Consider the following 21,933-nt stretch of genomic DNA (forward strand, 5'->3'; position numbering starts at 1 on the left):
TTGCAGAGTTTGTGAGCTTCACACTTTAAACCACAGTTCATCTGCTGATGGCTGTTTATTATTTTTGCACTTAAAAAAAAAAAAAACTAAAACAGAAGAAACCACCCATTTCTGTCTGCAGTTTCCTAGACTGAAATGACTCTTTCTTTGACCTGAGTGACTTACTTCTCTATAAGGTCAATAGGGACAGTCAATGCCCATATAATAGGAAGTGAAATTGCACTTTCTGCCTCAGTTTTAACTAATTTTTTAAAAAAGATTATTTATTTATTTGAGAGAGGGGGAGCTTGTGCATGAGCCGGGGGGAGGGAGAGAGGAAGAGACAGAGGAAGGCAACCAGACTTCCCACTGAGTGGCGAGTCCAACACAGGGCTCGATCTCCAGACCCCAAGACAATGACCTGAGCCAAAGTCAGATGCTTAACTGACTGAGCCACCTGGGTGTCCCTTAACTGAGTTTCTGAGACCATTGACACCAAGCACTTCTCCATAGCAGCATGCAGCATGAGACCACCATGTAGGACTATAAGCAAAAGGACCACATTTGACTTTTTGACTCTTAGGCCCTCATGCATTCAGGAGACTGGAGGGTAGTTTTTGCAGAAATTCATTCACGAGTGGTGAGCTCCCCAATTCATAAGGTGGGAATAAGCTATTTTCCCTCCTCTCAGACCTGAGGAAAGTCCTCTTCATGGATCCACAGCTTGATATGTGTTCCCTCTGGCTTGAAAGATGGGTTAGTTCCTTCCTTACACCTGAGAAATCTCAAAAGCAAGATGCTATGTCCCAGCAGAGAGAGCGCATCCCCACCTGTGGGGATGGTCCCATAACTCTGTCTGAGCCCCTCTGCAAACTTCCATCACCTCAGGCTCCCGCTAACATGACCAGATTTATTAGTCACTGACTTCTCTCTCCACTAGGTGTAAATCTCTTAAGAGTAGGGCCTTCACCTGCCTTGGTTACTGCTTCATGCATACACCTGGATAAGAAACAGCCAACCTAAATTCCAAAAACTCTGGCTGAAGGAACATCAGATGGTTTATTGAAATATGGGGATACGTGCAGATGGAGATGTTCCGAGGGGTTCCTGGCCCCCTGTGAGACCTCCGTTGCTCAGGCGAGGGACTAGGCTGGTGCTGATGGGACCATTTATTCTATTCTAATAAGAATTTGAGACTATAAACAAACAAGCCAATGACTTCTACATGATTCTCTCAGAAAGTGAAGAAGGCAAGGAGCAGGTGTTGGAATCTTTCCTCCTTTTGATGTGGGAAATTTAAATAATGGCATTTGATGTGAAGACATCTGGCATTCTCATTACTGGCCCGCCGTAGCGTCTAATGCGTATTGAGTACTATTTGTGCTAATCCCTCCTCCAGGCTTGTCATTCCACAAGTTCATTAACCTTCATAGAAAAGCTAGAAGGGGCTACTCTTCTCAGGTCCGTTGTTCAGAAGATAAACGAAGAGACAAAATTAGGATTAAGAAAAATGTTCCTGCTATTTTTAATAGAAAAAAAAAAAAAAACATTGACACTTGTAGCAAGTCACTGCCTAATACTTTTTCCAAATTGCAATAAAAATTTCCAAAAACTCTATGTTTTAGAAAATCCCTAATTAAAATGTAAACCCCTGTAATATATTTAAGTCCATTTAAAATAAGGCAACATTGAAAATACAGTTATTACAAAGGTGGAAAAAATTAGAAAGTTTGTGGAAAAGGGTTATGAAGATATACTAGAAACGTGGGTCTTGTCTGAAAGAGACTCTGGTAACAAAGTTGTTTTCTGCTTTTTTTTTTTTTTAAGATTTATTTATTTATTTATTGATTTGTGGGAGAGGGGAATGAGAGCAGAGGGAGAAGCAGGTTCCCCACTGAGCAAGAGGCCCAGAGCAAGGCTCCATCCCAGGACCCTCAGACCATCACCTGAGCTGAAGGCAGATGCTTAACCGGACTGAGCCACCCAGGCCCCACTGACGTTTTGATCCAACTTCCAAGCTGACAAAGTATGAGGATAGAATGACGTGTACACTTGACCCTTGGGCAATGCATAGGTTAGGGCTGCTGACACCCAGCACAGTTGAAAATCCAAGTATAACATTTCACCTCCCCAAGAACTTAACTACCGTTGATCAGAAACCTAACCAATAACATTAAGTGATTAACATGTATTATCCATATATGTATTATTTTCTGTATTATTACAATAAAGTAAGCTAGATAAATTAAATGTTAAGAAAATCATAAAAGAAAATACCTGGACAATACTGTACATTATTTATTGAAACAAAGCCATGTGTTAGTGGTCCCCAAAGTTCAAACCCATGTTGTTCAAGGATCAACTGTATATATAGAGTAGAACAATTTATCTGTCCAAAATGGATTTCTCCTGACATAATTAGAGGGGTGTGTGTGTGTGTGTGTGTGTGTGTGTATAAAAAGATGATAGAGAGTAAAATACATTGCGTCACACTGTTAGAAAGAAAAAGAAAGAAAGAAAGAAAGAAAGAAAGAAAGAAAGAAAGAAAGAAAGAAAGAAAGAAGAAAAGAAAGAAAGAAAGAAAGAAAGAGAAAGAAAGAAGAAAGAAAGAAAGAAAGAAGAAAGAAAGAAAAGAAAAAAGAAAAGAAAGAAAAGAAAAAAGAAAAGAAAAGGAAAGAAAAGAAAAAAAGCAAAGAAAAGAAGAGAAAAGAAAAGAAAGAAAAGAAAAACAAGATTTTTTTTTTGCCCAAAAAGAAAACCTTGTCCTTGGGTCAAGAGAAACTAAAGGTTTTAGATCTGCCTAAGGAGGCAGATTTTGTGATCAATTATCCATATCTGGGACTTACGCTTTAGGTTGAAGTTACATCTCAGTAATTACTAAGGTTCAGCAAATTCAGGTACTTCTGGTACATTCTGCACAAATGAAGACACAGATACCTCTGCCTTAATATCAGCATGGTTCCGTGTATACTGTCTTAAAGGCATGGATGTGCAGTGGCTCTGCAGTGACAACCCGCCCTGGCCAGGGGAAGACAACACAGTGTGGCTCTTGCTTTGAAGGACTTTTGTAGAGATCTGTGTCTTCTTCTTCTTAATATCCTAAATACAGTGTTTTTCTTATTTTAATGGTGAGTTAAGTTTTGGCAAAAAAGAAGAAGATGCCTTCTCTCATTCCAGAAATGTGTCTTTTTGTGTGTGAGTGAGAATTTTGTAGTGGGAAGCCCTTATAGAGTGGAGAAGTAGGTTAAAAATATGCAAGATGCTGGGGTGCCTGACTGGCTCACTCAATAGAGCACACAACTCTCGATCTCAGGGTTGTGAGTTCAAGCCCCACATTGGGCTTGGAGAATCTACTTATAGGAAATCTGTAAGACATATATCAATTAACCAGTGAGTGAAATTTTGAGATGAGAGCTGCTGGCGAACCTCATTGTGGTGAGGAGCTGCCTCAAATGTGCTGTGCTTGCTTCCACAACACCCCAAATATTAAGGAGAAATGCTGGGATGATTTTTCAATGACTCCTGAAGTTATTATCGAACTATAAAGATGTTTCCTCCCTGTTATGAATCAGAATACCAGCAAATTTGAATAGTGCGCTAGCAGAGAGGTGACAGTGCATTGAGAAATTTAACTTAAGTCAGTCTTTTAAGAAAGATATTTTACTCACAACAAAACTGAAAACTGTCACAGAAAAATTGAATGAAGGAAGCAATAGGAAATGCCCAAGTCCTGTCAGGAGCCTGGAACCGAAGCTGTTTAGTGGGACCAATCAATTGCAAGTGGCTTTCTCAACGCCTGATGGCCCTTACGTTTCCGGCGAGCTCCTACCTGGTTCTCAAATGCCTCCTTGATGAAATGTCAAGTGTCCTCATCAGTGATGGAGAGCCAGGCGGGATTAACACATCATCTGCATGGTCCCAGAGTATGCGCTGAAGGTTGAGTTTATCTGAAATGCCACATTTTGCAAATGATGTCTTGAGAATTCGTAAAAGGTGAGAAAGGTCAGCAAATCTGAGAAACTCCAGGGTAATGATAATTCAGAAATGCTTAATAATTCATGTGCTTTGCAATGAATTTCACTATTTTGTTGGTGAACTTAAAAAACTACGTTTCTAGTTTTCTTCATTTGTCTCTAACTTGTAAGCACTATTTAAAATACAAATATAATGCTACTTGTCCTCTCCAACTGGGAATATGTGGTACAGTTGGCCCTTGAACACCAACTGGAGCTGCAAGGTCCCACATTGTCGAAAACCTGTGTGTGACTGTTGAGTCCTCCAAAACTTGACTGCTAATAGCATACGGTTGACAAGAAGCCTTAATAATAACATAAACATGTTTGCATGTTATAGGTATTACACACTCCATTCTTACAATGAAGTAAACTAGAGAAGAGGAAATGTTGAGAAAATCATAAGAGGGAATACATTTGTTGTGTTGCACTGTATTTATTAAAAAAAAACAAAACAAAAAATCTGCATATAAGCAGAGTTCAAACTCATGTTGTTCAAGAGTCAACTATATATAAATTGCTATTAAGTACCATAGAACAGTGCTATCTTTTTATTATTATTATTTTTTAAGATTTTATTTATTTATTCATGAGAGACACAGAGACAGGAAGAGGCATAGACACAGGCAGAGGGAGAAGCAGGCTCCATGCAGGGAGCCTGATGCGGGACTCGATCCCGAGTCTGCAGGATCACACCCTGGGCTGAAGGTAGCATTAAACCACTGAGCCACCCCGGCTGCCCCTTTATTAGGTTTTAATTAAAACTAAAGCTTTCATTATAACCATCTAGGTACAATTAATGAATGAATGAATTAATTAATTAAAATACTGTATTTATTTATTTCAGAGAGAGAGAGAGAGAAAGTGAGCCCTTGCATGGCAGAGGATATGGGGGAAGGAAGAGGGACAGGGAAATAATCTCAAGCCAACACCATACTGAGCATGAGCCCAGTTTGAGCATGAGCATGCACCCTGAGATCATGATCTGAGCTGAAACCATGAGTCAGTCAGTTGCTTAACAGACTGAGCCTCCTAGGTGTCCCCTAAGAACATTTTAAAACAATTGATATTTTGAGAATTGCCATCTAATAGTCCTTTTCACAAATTGCACATTTTTTTATAGAAAGCTGAATTTTTTTAAGAGTTTTACTTTTTTTTAAATTTATTTTATTTTATTTATTTATGATAGGCACACAGTGAGAGAGAGAGAGAGGCAGAGACATAGGCAGAGGGAGAAGCAGGCTCCATGCACCGGGAGCCCGACGTGGGATTCGATCCCCGGTCTCCAGGATCGCGCCCTGGGCCAAAGGCAGGCGCTAAACCGCTGCGCCACCCAGGGATCCCCTAGAAAGCTGAATTTAATTAAAATACATGGAATTAAATTTTATTTGTAATCCATCATCTGGAAGATACAATTTGATATTTCTTCTCTGCCCCCCAAAAATCACATTATGGTAATGGGTAGAATTGTCACCCAGTCTACCTCTATCACAGAAAAATGAAGATTTTATTAATAGTAGGAGATTTTTTTAATAGTAGGAAATTTATAATGCATTTTAAAATCAGTGATTTCTTTGCATTTGCCCGTGTGACTACTTTTGGTTGCCAAAGTCAATGTAAGTTCTTTAGCTGTGAAAATTCCATTCAGGATCCAGGTGTTATAGTTAATGATGATAATGATGGGAACTGCCACTTGCTGAGAACGTACTACATACTAGTTTTCCTATTAAGCACTGTCTATTCACCACATCAGAAACATCTGGAGAAAATTTTAAAACAAAAACAAATGAAACCTGAGCCTAGGTCTCTTCTGAGATCAAATGAACATCAAAATCTGGTGTGGGGTCCAGAGACCTGTGTTGCAGGTATTGAGGGATTGTATATAACAGGCTGAGATGCACTGTCCTACACTGAGCGTCCTATGAGGAGCACGTCCCTTAGTCTCCAAGTCACCACGGGTGAGTTGTACTCAACAGGTCAAGAAATCACTGTTTAGAGAATTTAGGCAACTTGCTCAATGTCACACAATTATTGATATGTTGAACCTGAATTTGATACAAGTTACTCCAATCATAGCCTTTGAGAAGTATTTTGGTGAGAGAAAGGACTTCTTGGGTTTGATATTCTCTCCACATGTATAATTATTTTTGGTAAATTTACCAAAATTAAATTTATTAAATTGACCACCTTTTGGTCAAGGTGATGAGAAATATGCATTTATGTAGGTACATATGCACATACAGACATAAATGATGTGATAGGTATATAGAAAAACTTTATTAAGCTCTCTGTTATGTTCAAATATGAAGAATCAGGGCCACCTGGGTGCCTCAGTGGTTGAGCATCTGCCTTTGGCTCAGGGGGTAACCCCGGGGTCCTGGGATCGAGTCCCACATTGGGCTCCACACAGGGAGCCTGCTTCTGCCTCTGCCTGTGTCTCTGACTCTCTCTCTCTCTTCTCTCTCTCTCTCTGTCTCTCATGAATAAATAAATAAAATCTAAAAACAAAACAAAACAAAAAAGCAAACATGAAGAATCAAGTTTGAGTATACTCAAGTATGAGTATGACAGTTCTTTTTTTATTTGCCTGATCTTTCAACTTTAATTTTTATTTGGAAATTAGCTTTATGAGAATCAACATTTCTTTTTAAAGGTCAATGTTTTACTAGGCAATTCCATTTTTCATTTTGGTGTCACAAATACTCACTAAGCTATGAGATTTATGAAAACAACTTATTCCTGATTCTGTGGCAAGTGATAGAGTTTTCCTTTGTCTTTTGTGGGTTATTAACAAGTGATGATCAATTATAAAGTTTCCTATTATTTTGAGCTGTGTAAGAATATATTTTTAAAACGGCAGAAAAGGTAGGTGACTTGGAAATTTATTTATTACACTTCTGGTATGATTTATTTTCTCACTTGAAATTGCTCTTCTTGGGATGGCTGGTTGGCTCAGTGGTTGACCATCTGCTTTCAGCTCAGGTCATGACCCCGAGGTCCCAGGATCGAGTCCTGCATCAAGCTCACTGCATGGAGTCTGCTTCTTCCTCTGCCCCTCTCTCTCTCTCTCTCTCTTTCTCTCTTTCTCTTTCTCCTTCTCTCTCATGAATAAATAAATACAATCTTAAAAAGATAATTTCATTTTCTAGAACTGCTTTCAGCATAACACCATGTTACACATCTCAAGAGTCCCTCTTTCCCTGCTTTCTCTTGTTGTTCCCATCACACACTGGCCGCAACGTCCTCTTCTACACACTCTTCCCTGGATTCCATGTGCTGCTCCCTGGGCTGTCTCATCGCACCTTTTGTGACATCTGGTGTCTTTGAGTGTTTCTGTTTCCCTTAATTTAAAGCTTCTTTTGGGATTGCCATTGACTTCTGCTTCCCCTGTGCAAACAAAGAACCATTTAGAATTTTGGATTTGGCATTAATTTTCAATTTATTGAGTTAAAAATTTAGAAATATAGGCACCTCTGACCTTTACATTTCAACTTTTGGGACGCCCGGGTGGCTCAGTGGTTGAGCCCCTGCTTCGACCCAGGGTGTGATCCTGGGGTTATGGGATTGAGTCCCACATCAGGCTCCCTGCGTGAAGCCTGCCTCTCTCCCTGCCTATGTCTCTGCCTCTCTTTTTGTGTCTCTCATGAATAAATAAATAAAATCTTAAAAAAATAAAAATAAATAAAATTCAACTTTTGTAAATAGTTATTTTTTTAACCTAGGGTATAAAAAATCACCTACTTATGCTTGAAGTAACATTCAGTTAACTTAAGTTGAACAGATTAAACTCTTTAAAACCTTTTAATAATTCCCTTTAATATATTAAACTGTATTTATGAATTTAAATGTTCTTATTAACAATTTCACATACCTGGCAAGGAAAATTTACATATATGATCCATAAAATCTTCAAAAGCATTTAAATAACTTTTATTAATATAGTATATTAGATATAAATACAGTAAACAACATTAGGCAAAACATTGAAACACAAGAAGGCCCTTGATCAAACTGTATCACATTTTGGTGCTTGACATAAAAGATCAACTTTCAAGTTTATCTTGAATGTTAACAGCATTTTATTTCTAAGTTTTGAAGCACAATTATGTATCATAAAATGCACAGATCACATCTTCATTTCAGTAAATTTTGACAAATGTAGATATACATCCATGTAATTTATACCTCAAACAAAATACAGAACATTTTCACTGCTCCAAAAAGTTACTCTGTATGGACACTTCAAAAAATAAACATTTGCTAAACATTAATAGACAAAATATAACAATATTATTATCATGGTTTTGATACACTTTGTCAAATCTCTACTTGATTAACTTTCAAAATCATAAAATCACCTACCCCCTGAAGCACTGTTTCTCAGTCATGGGCCATGTTGCCCGACAGAGTTACATTTGGTAATGTCTGAGCCATTGTTGGTTGTCACAACAGTGGGGGATACCACAGATATTTAGTGATTAGTGACCAGGGATGCTGCTAAACATCCTATAATTCACAGGAGAGTCCCACCCCAACAAAGTCAATGGTGCTGAGGTTGAGAAACAGTGCTTTAAAGGATGTAGATTGACCAGTCTGGGCTGACATAACTGGGTCCAAGTTTGTCCATGATTTTGCTTTTCTGTAAGTCTGGTATATATTTAGAAGCTAAACATATTTTCAACAAGATCTCCTACACCAAGCTCAAAGATATTTTAGGCCTTTTATATAGTTGATACATCTGCAGGGGCCCCCTCCCTCCCACCATGCACATGCTTATCTGGCAAAATTCTTGAAATACATCCCCTAAGATCAAGACATACCACAATCAATGACTTGGGGTCACGTTTAAAATATTTCCACCTGGCTCAAGCTTCATCCATAACTCAATAGACATTTTTATGTCTCCCCATTTGGTCTGGAATGACTCTCAAAACTGTCCCTCAGGCCACAATTCCAAAATCATTGCTATGACAACCTTCTCAGGATAATTTGATTTATTCCTATTTTATATAGAGAACCATCTATAATTTCATCATCCCTTCTGGACTCAACCTTTTACACCTAAGTCTCCACCATTCTAGTGAACATCACAAATGAGAGCAAACGAGTTTTTCATCATTCCTCAGTGTCAACATATCATGTACAAACTGTATGAAGCCCTTGATTTTTTTCTTCTACCTCAAATAGCTCTTAAATAAGTGCACTTCTCTCAGCTAAGTCTCCCTCCTCTTCCTTCTGAAATACAGGCTGGCAAATTCCTCTTAAATGATTTTTCTGCCTGTAATCTTATCCCCTAAGTTTTATTTGTGGTATTGCATCAAAAATAATTCTTTCAAAAGTACAAAAGGTTTATATTTGTGTGGATTCAAAGCCTTTAGTGTTAGATCTCGCTGAATGCTGAAAACCCTCAAGACCTCAATAGCATAGCCTAGAGGGATACAATTCAGGTTTTTGCACATTTGTAGCAGGGGGCTAACCTAGACATGGCTTGCTTGCATGAGTTCTGCTACCCTGGGGTGTTCGTCTCAAGTATGTACAGATCATCTGGTTCACTTTATGCATCAGTGAGGGTCTGGGGGATCTTCTTCGGGTGGGGTCTTGTCCAGAGCAGCTCACTGGAAATACTCAGTTCAGAAAAATCTACTCCTTGGGCCTTTCATCACCTCCTGTGACCAGGAGGCTGTCCCAGGCTCACTTTGCATGCTGTCAACAGAAGCTCAAGAGTACAGCAAGGAGCAGTGAGGCTTCCTGAGGCCTAGGTTCAGAAATTGGCACCTCTTTATTTCCACCTCGTTTCATTGACCAAAGCAAGTAATATGTCTGAACCAAGGGACAGAGTAAGTGGTACTACATGGTTTCCTGGCAGAGGGCATGGACATGGGGAGGTGAAGAATGAGAGCCAAGCACACAGTCCACCACGTATGACTTCCCATTGCCCTTGAAGCACGTGTCAAGTCCCTTCACATGCTCCTAACACCCTGCTTGAGCTCGCCTGAGAAACCACGCCTCCCCGAGCTCACACCCTCCCTCCTCTCCTGTTTCATCACAGCCCATCATGCCTGCTGTGGATCCACCATGCTCTCTAATCTGAACCCGTGCAAATCCTGTTCCTCAGGGTGAGATGATTAATATCAGGCCTTCACATGCATATTCTTCAGTCTTCAGTGTCAATATCAAATGAGTGAAAATTCCTAGATTGCATGATATTTTCCTGATTTTGATTTTTATTGCTCCTGCAGTTTTCTCATGCAATTATTTGTAATTACTTTGCTAATACTTCTGTCTCTCATAGATCATAGGCCTTATGGCTGCCAGAGCTATGTGTGATTCTAATTTTATTACTCAGCTGATTAGGTTTGTTAAAATTGCCCCCAAACAGTCATTACTTTTATACTGTATTATAACTTTGTTACTTATCATAAGTTTTTAGTTATTTGTCAATTTTCTGATGAAATCATGTCTCAATGAAAGGACAAGAACCAGAAAGGCATATTTATTCAATATTTATTATATGCTAAGCTGTTTTACATTCTATCGCATTTGACTGCTTAGCTATGCAGACTCCTGTTTACCCATTTGGAATTGAGGCCTTGAGAGGTTAAATCACTAATGTAAGTAACAGAATTAACTAACACACCAGGACAGGAACTTGGATCTGAAAGGCTCTTTTTCTTTGACCCTGATTTTAATTTCCATTGTTATCAAAAAGGCCCATGTTTATTTTTCTTCCTGTTTCCACATACAAAACACTTTTCTCTTCAAAATTTGTACATGATTCCTTTCGGCCGGAACCGCCATCTTCCAGTAATTCGCCAAAATGACCAACACAAAGGGAAAGAGGAGAGGTACCCGCTATATGTTCTCTAGGCCTTTTAGAAAACATGGAGTTGTTCCTTTGGCCACATACATGCGAATCTATAAGAAAGGTGATATTGTGGACATCAAGGGAATGGGCACTGTTCAAAAAGGAATGCCCCACAAATGTTACCATGGCAAAACTGGAAGGGTCTACAGTGTTACTCAGCATGCTGTTGGCATTGTTGTAAACAAACAAGTTAAGGGCAAGATTCTTGCCAAGAGAATTAATGTCCGCATTGAGCATATTAAACACTCAAAGAGCCGAGATAGCTTCCTGAAGCGTGTGAAGGAAAATGATCAGAAAAAGAAGGAAGCCAAAGAGAAAGGTACTTGGGTCCAACTGAAGCGCCAGCCTGCCCCACCCAGAGAAGCACACTTTGTGAGAACCAATGGAAAGGAGCCTGAACTGCTGGAACCCATTCCCTATGAATTCATGGCATGATAACTGTAAAGAAAATAAAAGACCTCAGGATTGTAAAAGTGTTTCTCTTAAAAAAAAAAAATTTGTACATGATTCAGTATTGTTCTCACATAGTTTAATGATTGGCCAGCTATTTACTCCCTCAGGAAACTATATATCTTGATTATAATTAAAGTTCTTAACCTAACTTCAGGAAAACAGTTAATAAAGCAAAAGCAAACAAAATTCCCATCAATTAAGAAAATTTTCTCAAAATTATTGAAAGGATAGTGAAGAGTTTTGAATGCCTTCAGATTACACTCGAGTGGTCAATATGCACATGCCATTTTATGATCAACTATTCTTCATTCCTTTCTTCCAAGTGGTAAATTCAGGGACCTGAGATCCTTCCATTATGTGACTCTATGATTTTTTTTAAAAGATTGATTGATTGAGTGATTGATTAATGAGTGGGAGAGACAGGGGACAAGCAAGGGGAGGGGCAGTGAGAGAGGGAGAGAGCATCCTCAAGCAGACTTCCTGGGGAACACAGAGTATGAGGCAAGGCTGGATCCCAGGACCCTGAGATCATGACTTGAGTTGAAATCAAGTGTCAGACACCCAAATGACTGAGCCACTGAGGCACTCTATCATTTTTTTTTTTTACTCTATATGAACAAGAAAAAGACCAGGAAAACCCAGTAGGACATTTTAGGGTAACAGTCTACTTGCCAGAATCAGACACATGGACTCACCTCTTGGCAAGTGGAGCAGGAAATGAGAGGCCAAGATATATGTGAAGCTCCATAATGTGGGGTCTTGGATTCACCAATCAAGTGACTACCTGCTGAATTTCAGAAAATTTCTGGAAATTGAAGGATGCTCCCAAAGTTTCAACTGAGGAAATAGATTTCATCGTTTCTCTGAAGTTATCTGGGGATGGATTTTACTGTTTCCCTAATCATCAGCCAAACTTGGTCTCACCTCGATGACACAATCTAGGGACTAATAGACATATTATTATGCAGTGACCAAGAAAAACTTAGCTGAGATGAACCTTATGTAACCCTCTGACGTTCACACACATGGACACTGGGTTGATTTGATCATTGCAATGTTATTAAGTTCTTTTTCTGTGCCATGTATCTGTTAAGTTCCTCACAGGTATGTTCTAATTTAATTCTCCCAGGAAAATTTATGGGAAGGATACTCACTTTAGTTCCTTGTAGAGGTGAGGGAATTTAAGCTCAAATGAATCAATCTGTTTGCTTAAAGTTCTGTGGCACCTTCCTTAGTGTGATGGTGCTGAGATCCATGTCCAGTCTCGTTTGTGAACCAAGAGCTATAACGCCTTGCAAGAAGATTTAGACTATAAAGGTTGAAAAGCTGCAGGGGTAGCTTTGGAACTCAGGGGCCATGGACCTCTCAGCTACTAATGTAGCACTTTTATTGGAGAATTCCAGTGCACTAAGTTGGATTGGGGGCGATCTCTGCTATATAAGGCACAGGGACCAAGATGAAATACCAACTAGAACTCCAGAAAGTCCTGCTGTGCAACAGAATTGTAAGACAGTTCCTTTGCCCAAATATGATCCCTTCAGTCACTCATGAGATCCTGGTAATAAAAACTAAGCAGATTTACCTCTCCAAGTACATTATTGTATATAACAGTTATTGTAAATTTCCATTCCGTACCACTTCCGCCAGAAAATTATGCTTCTAATTCCCTTGTATGCAGACATATTTTATTACAATTTCTTATACATTATAAATTATTCCTGCTATGAGTCTCCATAAGTGGGTGTGAGAGGCTGGAGCAGGGTTGTTATGGACAAGGCGTGGACAGAGCAATGGCCATCCTAAACTTGCCAGTGACTACAGAGGTTGACTCCTAGACACTCAGTGATGTCATATTGACTAAATTAAGCACAATGACAAAAACTCTGGCCAACAGAAGATGAGCTCACTGTCCTAGGCTAACAATTCCAGGCGTTCTGACCATCCAGGAAACATCACTCATTCCAGACACAGTGAACTCCTTCCCTCAGGGACCCAGGGCGCCCATCCCTCACACACCCACAGAAGCTGCAATAGCATCACCATTTTTTGTAACCTTCAGTGAATATTACATGCATTTATATTCTTTAAATTACTTCATTTTTTTAGAATATTACAATTTCTGTGATATTTAAGTTTCTGTCATCTATTTTGAATTAATAATAGGGATTAAGTTCTATAGGCTCTTCTCATATCTTCTGAAATCTGAATGACATCAAAAGCTTGCTCTCTCTTTCATGAGTGGCTCTCTCAAAGTGTTATCTTGGGGACAATTGTATAATAAATTTGAAAAGATTGATATAGTTCTTAATGTTTAGTTCATAACTCTCAATGAGAGTTCTCTTATACAGTTCTCAATGTTTAATTGAGAACTCTCAATGATAATTCTCTATGTTTATCATAGATCATATTAATCAAAAGATAAAAGGTGTTAATATTTTTTTAATTAATAGAATGTATGTGCTACACTTTGTGCTTCTACTATACTATGATAGACATATCTACAAATTAAGAACAAGATAAATAATAGAACAAAGACTCATTACCAAAAATGACATGTTAGAAGAACTACATGCACATTTTTCATAAGATTAGTAGATTTTTTTTTAAATTGTGCACTTTCAGCAAACAAGTGACATTATTCCTATCCCAGTGAGATCAAATTAGGTTTGCAGGCTATACTTTCAGATAAATTGCCGTCTGTAGTTACAACTAGAGCAATTGTGGTATTCTTGCCACATGCGGGTTAGATCAGCACCACTAGTAGGGTGCAACAAGATTCTTTTATGATCACACATTCACACATGTTTCCAGCAGAGTGGGATCTTGGGAATTCATAACAGAAAGACTCATTTTTTTAATGTCTGTTGGTCATTTGTTGATTAATTAGGTTATTTAAACAAGTCCTTATTTGGGCTTTAGTTTTGCGTTTTTCAAGATTGAATTGCCAGATAGGCCTTGATATTTTTATAATGTTCCAAGCTACAGCTTGAGTTATCTGTAATATTATTAACTTGTAGTCTGTGGACACCAGGGTTAGGGGATGTCTTTAGGTGTACTTCCAGAAAGCCAATTGTCTGAGGTGGTAAACAAACATTTTTATGTCCAGAAGATCATATTTTTGATCTTATTTATAGACTTATTTAGACTGTTACAGATTCTATAACACATAAATGCAGTCTGTAATTGAAATAATAACTTTAAAAACCTACAAAGCTCCTGATAAAACAAAACCAACATTAAGTTAATTGTTATGGACTGAATGTTTGTGTCTTCTTTCAAATTCATATGTTGAAGCCCTACCCCCAGTATAGTTTCTGTGGAAGTAATTCAATTAAATGAGGCCATAAGATTGGGGACCTCATCTGATATGTTTAGTGTCCTTAAAAGTAAAACAGAGAGCTGTTGTTTCTCTGTGCATGTAGAGGAAAGGCCATGTGAGAACAAAGCAAATATCTCTGTCTACAACCACGTAAGACCTCTCACCAGACACCAAATCCTGTGTACCCTGATCTGAGACTTCCAGCCTCCAGAAAAGATTTTCTTATTTCTAAGTCACACCCCCTGCTGTATTCTGTTATGGCAGCCTGAGTGAAATATCATTTATTGGTGAGAGAATGTTAAGACTAATCCTAAACAAGGGTCATGAATATTGTTGTTCTATATGATGCCTAGAGAAAGATTAAAATTTATGGAAAAGTCCATATTCTCAAAGTTTATTTACACTTTGGTGTTTAACTGCCTTATATTCCAAAATTAAGAATCATCTTCTTTGGGGTTTTCTTCCATCCTGATAACTAAACACTTAAGAGATAAAACCAAGTTTCTGCTTATTTCCTGGAGGTGAGGTGATTGGAAGGATGCTGAGAGCAGGTGGAAAAAACAGGATTTGTGGCTGGGACTTTACTGAAGGCACCATTCACCTTGTCTACCATTTGCCTTCTTAATTTGGCTCCTGACAAATTAAGACCAAGAGCGTCTCTTGATCTTCTGTTTTCCATTAGACTATAGTTCCAACAGTTTGAATGTGACTTAGCTATGTTCTGAAGTGATAACTCAAGCTGCCCTTCAGAAACACAATTACATAGTTGCCTATCAACTAAGATCAATACACTGCTGCATTCCCAACACAAACACACACGTGCCACTACCAGCACTGACACCACCATATATCTTATGGGTAAACCAATAACATTGTCGTTAAACATCTCATTTCAAAATGTGTCTTTTCTTAAGTGCTCGACACATATTTCCTCTTCCCTGACAAAATTAATAACCCTGTGTTAGAATATAAAATGGTTCAATAAGCACTTATAAAGTAATAAGCATATTCCCAGAATCTATTATTATTTTTGTCCACTTATTCATTTTGGAAAAAAAAATGAAGATAATCTGATTCAGCATTGCATTGATAACATAGTTAAAGATTTTCAAGGTTGGATTCCATAAGTAAAAAAAAAAAAAAAATCATGATTTCCATTGATGTGATTTGCTGAGGGCATAATAAAATCCAGAGATAAGAGGAAGTTTAAAATTCTATCAAAAACCAATGTAGAAGGTTTTTGAGATATTTTTTAAAAAAAAGGTGAGATAAAGGATTTCTACACAATTTCATATCAAATTATAAGTCATGAAGATGAAAAAACACATTTAAATGTGAATGTAAATGAAAAATGAAATATTTAATATGTCCAGAGAAAAATCTCCTTCTAAGCATGAAAAGCTTAAAGCCTACTCTTAGATATGGCTATGTCACTATTAAAAAAAAAAATCTGCTGGAAATTTCCTTTCTCTGTAACTCATTTCAGAGAAAACATAAATCTGATAGGAACTCTCAGTCTTATGGATGAATCACGTTGATTCTACAAACTTGCTGAGTGCCTGCTGTGTACAGTTCTGGGTAACTCTGACAGTCTTCTGGCCCCTGGTGCCACATCAGTGTAAAAAGGTTCCATTTCACAAACACAGAGAAAACCTACCTTGTTTAAGGTTGTAGAGGAAAATGAAAGCAACTGGGAACCCTCCCTCTGTAATGTGTCTCAGCATTATTAGGGCAACATTTTCCTAGAATGAATAGGTGAATTCATCATTGATTGACAGCTCTCACAGATGGTGTTTTCATTTTGAAAACAATCTAATCCTAGAGCCCCAGAGTTACTACCAAATCCAACTTAATACCGTATATGGCAGACAAATCCGTTTTTTCTTCTTCTGTCTCAGCAGACATGGAGAAACCTGGCCAAAACACTGTATAATAATGCTTCATGTACTCGCAGACATTAGCGAGATTACCATGCCACAAAATCCTCCACAGAAATGATAGCTGTTGATGAAAATCCTTTTTGAATTCCAGGATAGAAAAGAATGACTTGTGCGAATAAATGCATCCAGGAAGCTCAGCATTTCAAGTTATTTTGCATGGATTAATTTTTTAAGGATTTCTTGTACTGCTTTGGAATTAAAAAACAAAACATTAAATTTGGGGGGATATTAAAAACTCTTGATATAACAAATTTAATTCCTTTGTTCTATAGAACATCTCATGTAATACTTAGGATTCTTCTCTTATTTATATTGCTTTCCCGTTTCTACTGGCCTTGCCATGTTGTGTGTGCAGTTTTAAGCTGTAAAATAGTTATTGTGAGTTTTTTTTTTTTTTTTTAACTTGAGATGAAGAATAAGGGCCTAAGAGAAGTATGAGAGGATTGTGGCAGTTTGGACGAAAGAGTTTGTGTCTGTGTGTGTGTGTGTGTGTGTGTTGTAAACATGTTTCTTTATGTGTGTGTGTGTGTGTGTGTGTGTGTGTGTGTGTATGCCTCTGTATATATGTTGGGGATTTGGGGAGGAATTTCAGCTGAAACTTGAAGTCACTAGAATTTGAAAGTGTGAAAATGGTAACATAAAGACATTCCTGGCATTTAATGGGGACATGGAAAAACAGATGCAAAATCAACATACATGAAAAATATTCAGGAATTAAAATTTGCCAACAGGGTAGAAATTAAGTAGAATAGTACAGAGTGGGCAAGGCAAACTTGGGTCAGATCATTTAGTATTTTGAATTTAAAAAAAATTTCAGGGATGCCTGGGTGGCTCTGTGGTTAACCATCTGCCTTCAGCTTAGGGCATGATCCCAGAGTCCCAGGATCGAGTCCCACGTCGGGCTCCTTGGATGGAGCCTGCTTCTCCCTTTTCCATGTCTCTGCCTCTCTCTGTCTCTCTGTCTGTCATTAATAAATAAATAAAATATATTTTTAAAAAATAAAAGTTAAAAAATCCAAAAATTTAAAAATAATTTTTAAAAATTCATTTTTTTAGTGCTATTCCGTGAACCATGGGAAATGGATAATGCCATTGACAAATGAGACACCTGAGCATAGCCAGGTCAGGATGACTTCAGACAGCAGAGCATGAGAATGGCAGGAAGGACCAGACTTCAAGTGTGTGTGTGACTTCTGTTTTTCCAATTGGCAGTGAAAGAAAGATAATGAGGGAACCAGAGCCTTGGAAGAGTCTGTCAACAGCCATGTGGGCTCGAATAGAAGAGATCATTATTGGCCCCAAAGGGAGGCAAGTTGAAATGTATTACCATCAAATGTAAAATGGAAAGATTTAGGAGAAGATACTATCAAGCAGAGACAATGAGTAAGTCACACATACATCTAAGATCCTCCATGATGGGAGAAAGGGAAAGAGTTGAAGGAAATGAAGGAGGATGCTTCAGTGTTGGTAGTAGTGTCTATAATTTCTTCCCTGTTCTTGGGTGAGTCTCCGGAATGGAGGTAGAAGTTGAGAATGACCTGGAGCCACTTCAGTTCTCAGCTAAATTTGGACACAACCCCCCTTTCCTGTCCAAGTTCTGAGGGCCAGGAGGTGAAGGAGAAATTTCTCATGTCTCATTCATGTGTTAACCATATGGTAGGAATGGCAAGTTACAACATCTTGGTTAAAAGGGTCTTTGTTCACATCCTGAATCTCCTAAGCTCTGAGGCCCAAGTGTCACTGAACAGCACCTGAACCCCCTTGACCAGACAGTGAAAGTTAGCTGAGAAGGCACCAAAGCAGAAAATGGAGTGAATATTTGAAGACCGGGACTGGGCTACAGATACTGTAATGGTATTAATGGGATGAGCACCATGACCAGACTCCATGGTTTCTACTGACTGCCTTCGGACCTCTCGAAGGCCACTACCTCCTTCTGTGTGTCTCGTACTCACATTTCCAAAGGAAAATATATCACTTGTCCAAATGGAACTTCAGTGTACAGATTATGGAAATGTGGATGTGAGACGGAAGAGACCTATGTACAAGTTTTATGTGCAGTACCGTGAGCCACAAGGCAGTTGAATGCATGCCATAAACAGATAATAAACCAGACAAAATACAGAGCTCCCATTACTGATGGGCCACCAGACAAGGGAGCAAGCGACAGCCACTGAGGAAATCACTAAGGATCTCAATCAACTGTCAATGCGGGCCGATTGCTGGGATGTTTTGTCAGAGTGCTGAGAGGAGCCTTGATGAAAATGAGAATTTTGACACCTACATCTTAGAGAGGTTACAGTTTACTGCTATAAACTCAAGGGATCAATTCTGCACAAATCTCGCCAGAAGATATGAAACTGGATGATATTAGGTGCGTTTGGGTTTTGTATTTTCCTCAGTTCCTCAAGAGAGGTGTTTCGATTGGAAGTGACGGTGTTCAGCCTGTCGCAGGTGAGGCTCTGCCTTGATACAGCAAGCCCAAACTAGGTTTTACCAAATCTCTTTATACCCTAACCACATCCCCTTGAAATGTTCGCATATTCATGAAGAAGATGGAGATATTTCCCTTAGCAAAACACTTCAGTTAGCTTCTCAGATCTGGGTTCAATGTCTTACTACATCCCGATGACCTCTTTATGTATTGTTACAGGATACCAGTGTCTAGGCATCACACTAAGGATGTCACACTGCAACTATGTGACCGTGACCAGATAGTAAGCAAGTGAAATCAGTTCAAAGTTGGAGCCGAGTCCCACAGGCCTGGGTAAGCTGGTTCAGGCAACATGCAAATTCAGGCTCTTGTCTTCCTTTCCCATGTGTCCTTCCAATGTCCTTTGTTACTACGTTAAGCTCAACATGTCTTATCCTTGCAACTTCAAATGCTTAATTTCAATGCGAAGTCCTAAAAGTTCACAATAATATCCCCAAACAACTGAACTTCCCCCTACTTCCCACCTTTCCCACATAAACTCCCACCTGCTCACTTCTTTTGATGAACATGGAAACTTACTGACGCTACTTTATTCACATCACTATGGCTATCTGCTAACTTGCAGCAAAGTCTTCTCTTCCCTGAATGAAGTTAGTTCTTAGCAGAGTGGGTATGAATTTATATCCATAAAATCATAGATGCAAAAACATCATGCCTTGTATTTTCTTAAAAAAACTAAATTTCTATTTCTGTATCCTCTTTCCACCAAAAGTCCCAGAATGTCATCCATGCTGCCAAAGTAGAATGTTGAAACTCTGAGCACTTTGTACTGAGAACCTCAGAACAGTACAACCCGGGTTGTAAACATGCTGAGACTCCTGGGCTCTCTCCCCAGCAATTCTGAACTAGAGTAAGCCAGAAATATGCAGGTCAGATCAGACCAGTGTCTTCCCCTCAAGCAAATGGCCTATTGAGCACCTGCTTGGGAGCAGTGAATGATGGGTAAGTATAAAAGAATGTTTTTGTCCTTGTTCTTAGGAAATGTACGCTGAAGTTTCAGGGAAAAGTGGTACATCCTCTCTGAAATTAGTCCCAAATGTTTCCAAGGAAGGCTTAGAATGAGAGAGAAAGGGAATGAGTAAGTCAAAAGGTACAGAATGTGAGTCATTGGTGAGTTTCAGTAAAAGGGATATGGGAATTCACTTTATTACTTTGCCAATTTACCCTGTTCAAAATTATATCTAAAATATGAGACATTCCTGTTGAAATGGAGTTTGTAACTGCACAAGAGAGTAGAAGAGCATGGTGCGACTCAAGTAGTGTCTTAGGGTAACAGTGTAGAGAACTGGGGACGGTTTGCCTCCATAAGAAAATGGCCTTGTGTGCGTGCGTGTGTGATTCTCTGTGTGTGTGTGTGTTCATGGTCAAGTCATACTTAGCATTATGATATTCCTACACATAATATATATACACATGCATGTATAGTAATGCGATCCTTCCAACTCTGTGAGGTTTATGTTGTAATCACCTTTATTACATGACGAAATAAACTCATTATCGTAACTTAGTCTTATATATGATTGAACGAATGCATATTTTTCACACCTATAATAATCACTTCTTAATACTTTCTGTACATTATTTTAAAGGACACTGCAAGGTAAATATAACTATTATTTCCATTTTGCAAGAAAAGTCATATAGTGTTTCAAGATTCCCAGTTATATTAGATAGCACGGCCAGGATTTATTTATTTATTTATTTATTTATTTATTTATTTATTTATTCGTCCGTTCGTTCGTTCATTCGTTCATGCATTCATTTATTTGCTTAAGAGATTTGTATTTATTTATTCATGAGGCACAGAGAGAGGCAGAGACACAGGCAGAGGGAGAAGCAGCATTCCCGTGGACAGGCCCATGCGGGACTCCATCCCAGGGCCCTAGGATCACGATTTGAGCCAAAAGCAGACGCTCAACCACTGAGCCACTCAGGCGTCCCTATAGACAGGATTTAAAGTGAATTTTGTCTGACTCCAAACCCTGTGTTGATCCAACTGTATTATGCTTTTCACATTCATGTGAGACTCTACTAACCTCCAGTGAACTAGCGCTCCAAGATATGGTCCTGGGGGAGGTTCTTTGAAATCATCTCCACAAGGGCAAGGTCATTGTCAAGTAAGGGATTGCTGCAACCAATTAGAAGTTGCGTGGGAGCTTTCCACTGGCACCTGTTGCAAGTCAGACTGTGTGAATTCTCATGCAGACTGAACAACACAACTGTCTCGGACAAATAGAAAGAGTTTGTGTAGATCCATGCGAGGGCAGAAAGGATTAGCAAAGCCCCACGCATAGCCCACTCCAGAGTGAGCCTCTTCAATTGGCTCTAGGCAACACAACACTGATGATTCCTGTCCATTGAACAGAAACTACTCCTTTAAAAAAAAAAAAACAAACATGCCCTGTGGTATTGCCTTGTACAGCTCTAAGTGGCCAGCTTGATTTTATCCATTCATCAAATGTTTATTAAGTAGTTAATTCTAAGAATTTATGTACTGAGTATTGCTTAATATTAAAATACCTAAATTGACTATTTTAAGATATATTTTTAAAAGTTTTTTTTTGATTTTTGAAAAAAATAGAGGATTACAATAAAAAATAAAGGGAACAAACCAAAAAAAAAAAAAAAAAAACCCAGAAAACTGCACAAAATTCTTCCTGCATGGCTTAGTATCAAATCTTCTGAACAGAATTTCTCTAGGGTAGGCTTACCAGATAAGCATAGGGCTTTGTCTTAGTCCATTTGGGGAGCTATAACTTTTAATACCATAGACCTGGGGGGCCATGTCATAGAGAGCATCTTCTTGCTTATCCTCAAGTGGTGGAAGGGGCGAGGGAACTCTCAGATGTCTCTTTTATGAGAGCACTCAT

At 38.6% G+C, this 21,933-nt stretch overlaps 1 protein-coding gene across 1 annotated transcript; it reads left to right on the top strand.

Annotated features, from left to right (window-relative positions):
• Window positions 1–10,765: 10,765 nt before the first annotated feature.
• Window positions 10,766–11,353, top strand: LOC140613194 (large ribosomal subunit protein eL21-like). Its single transcript, XM_072791699.1, has one exon. It carries the CDS (start codon window positions 10,810–10,812, stop codon window positions 11,290–11,292), a length of 483 nt encoding a protein of 160 aa, XP_072647800.1. The 5' UTR covers window positions 10,766–10,809; the 3' UTR covers window positions 11,293–11,353.
• The last annotated feature ends 10,580 nt before the right edge of the window (window positions 11,354–21,933 follow it).

This window comes from Canis lupus, chromosome 21 (assembly GCF_048164855.1).
Source record: "Canis lupus baileyi chromosome 21, mCanLup2.hap1, whole genome shotgun sequence".
In the NCBI taxonomy this organism is placed as follows: domain Eukaryota; kingdom Metazoa; phylum Chordata; class Mammalia; order Carnivora; family Canidae; genus Canis; species Canis lupus.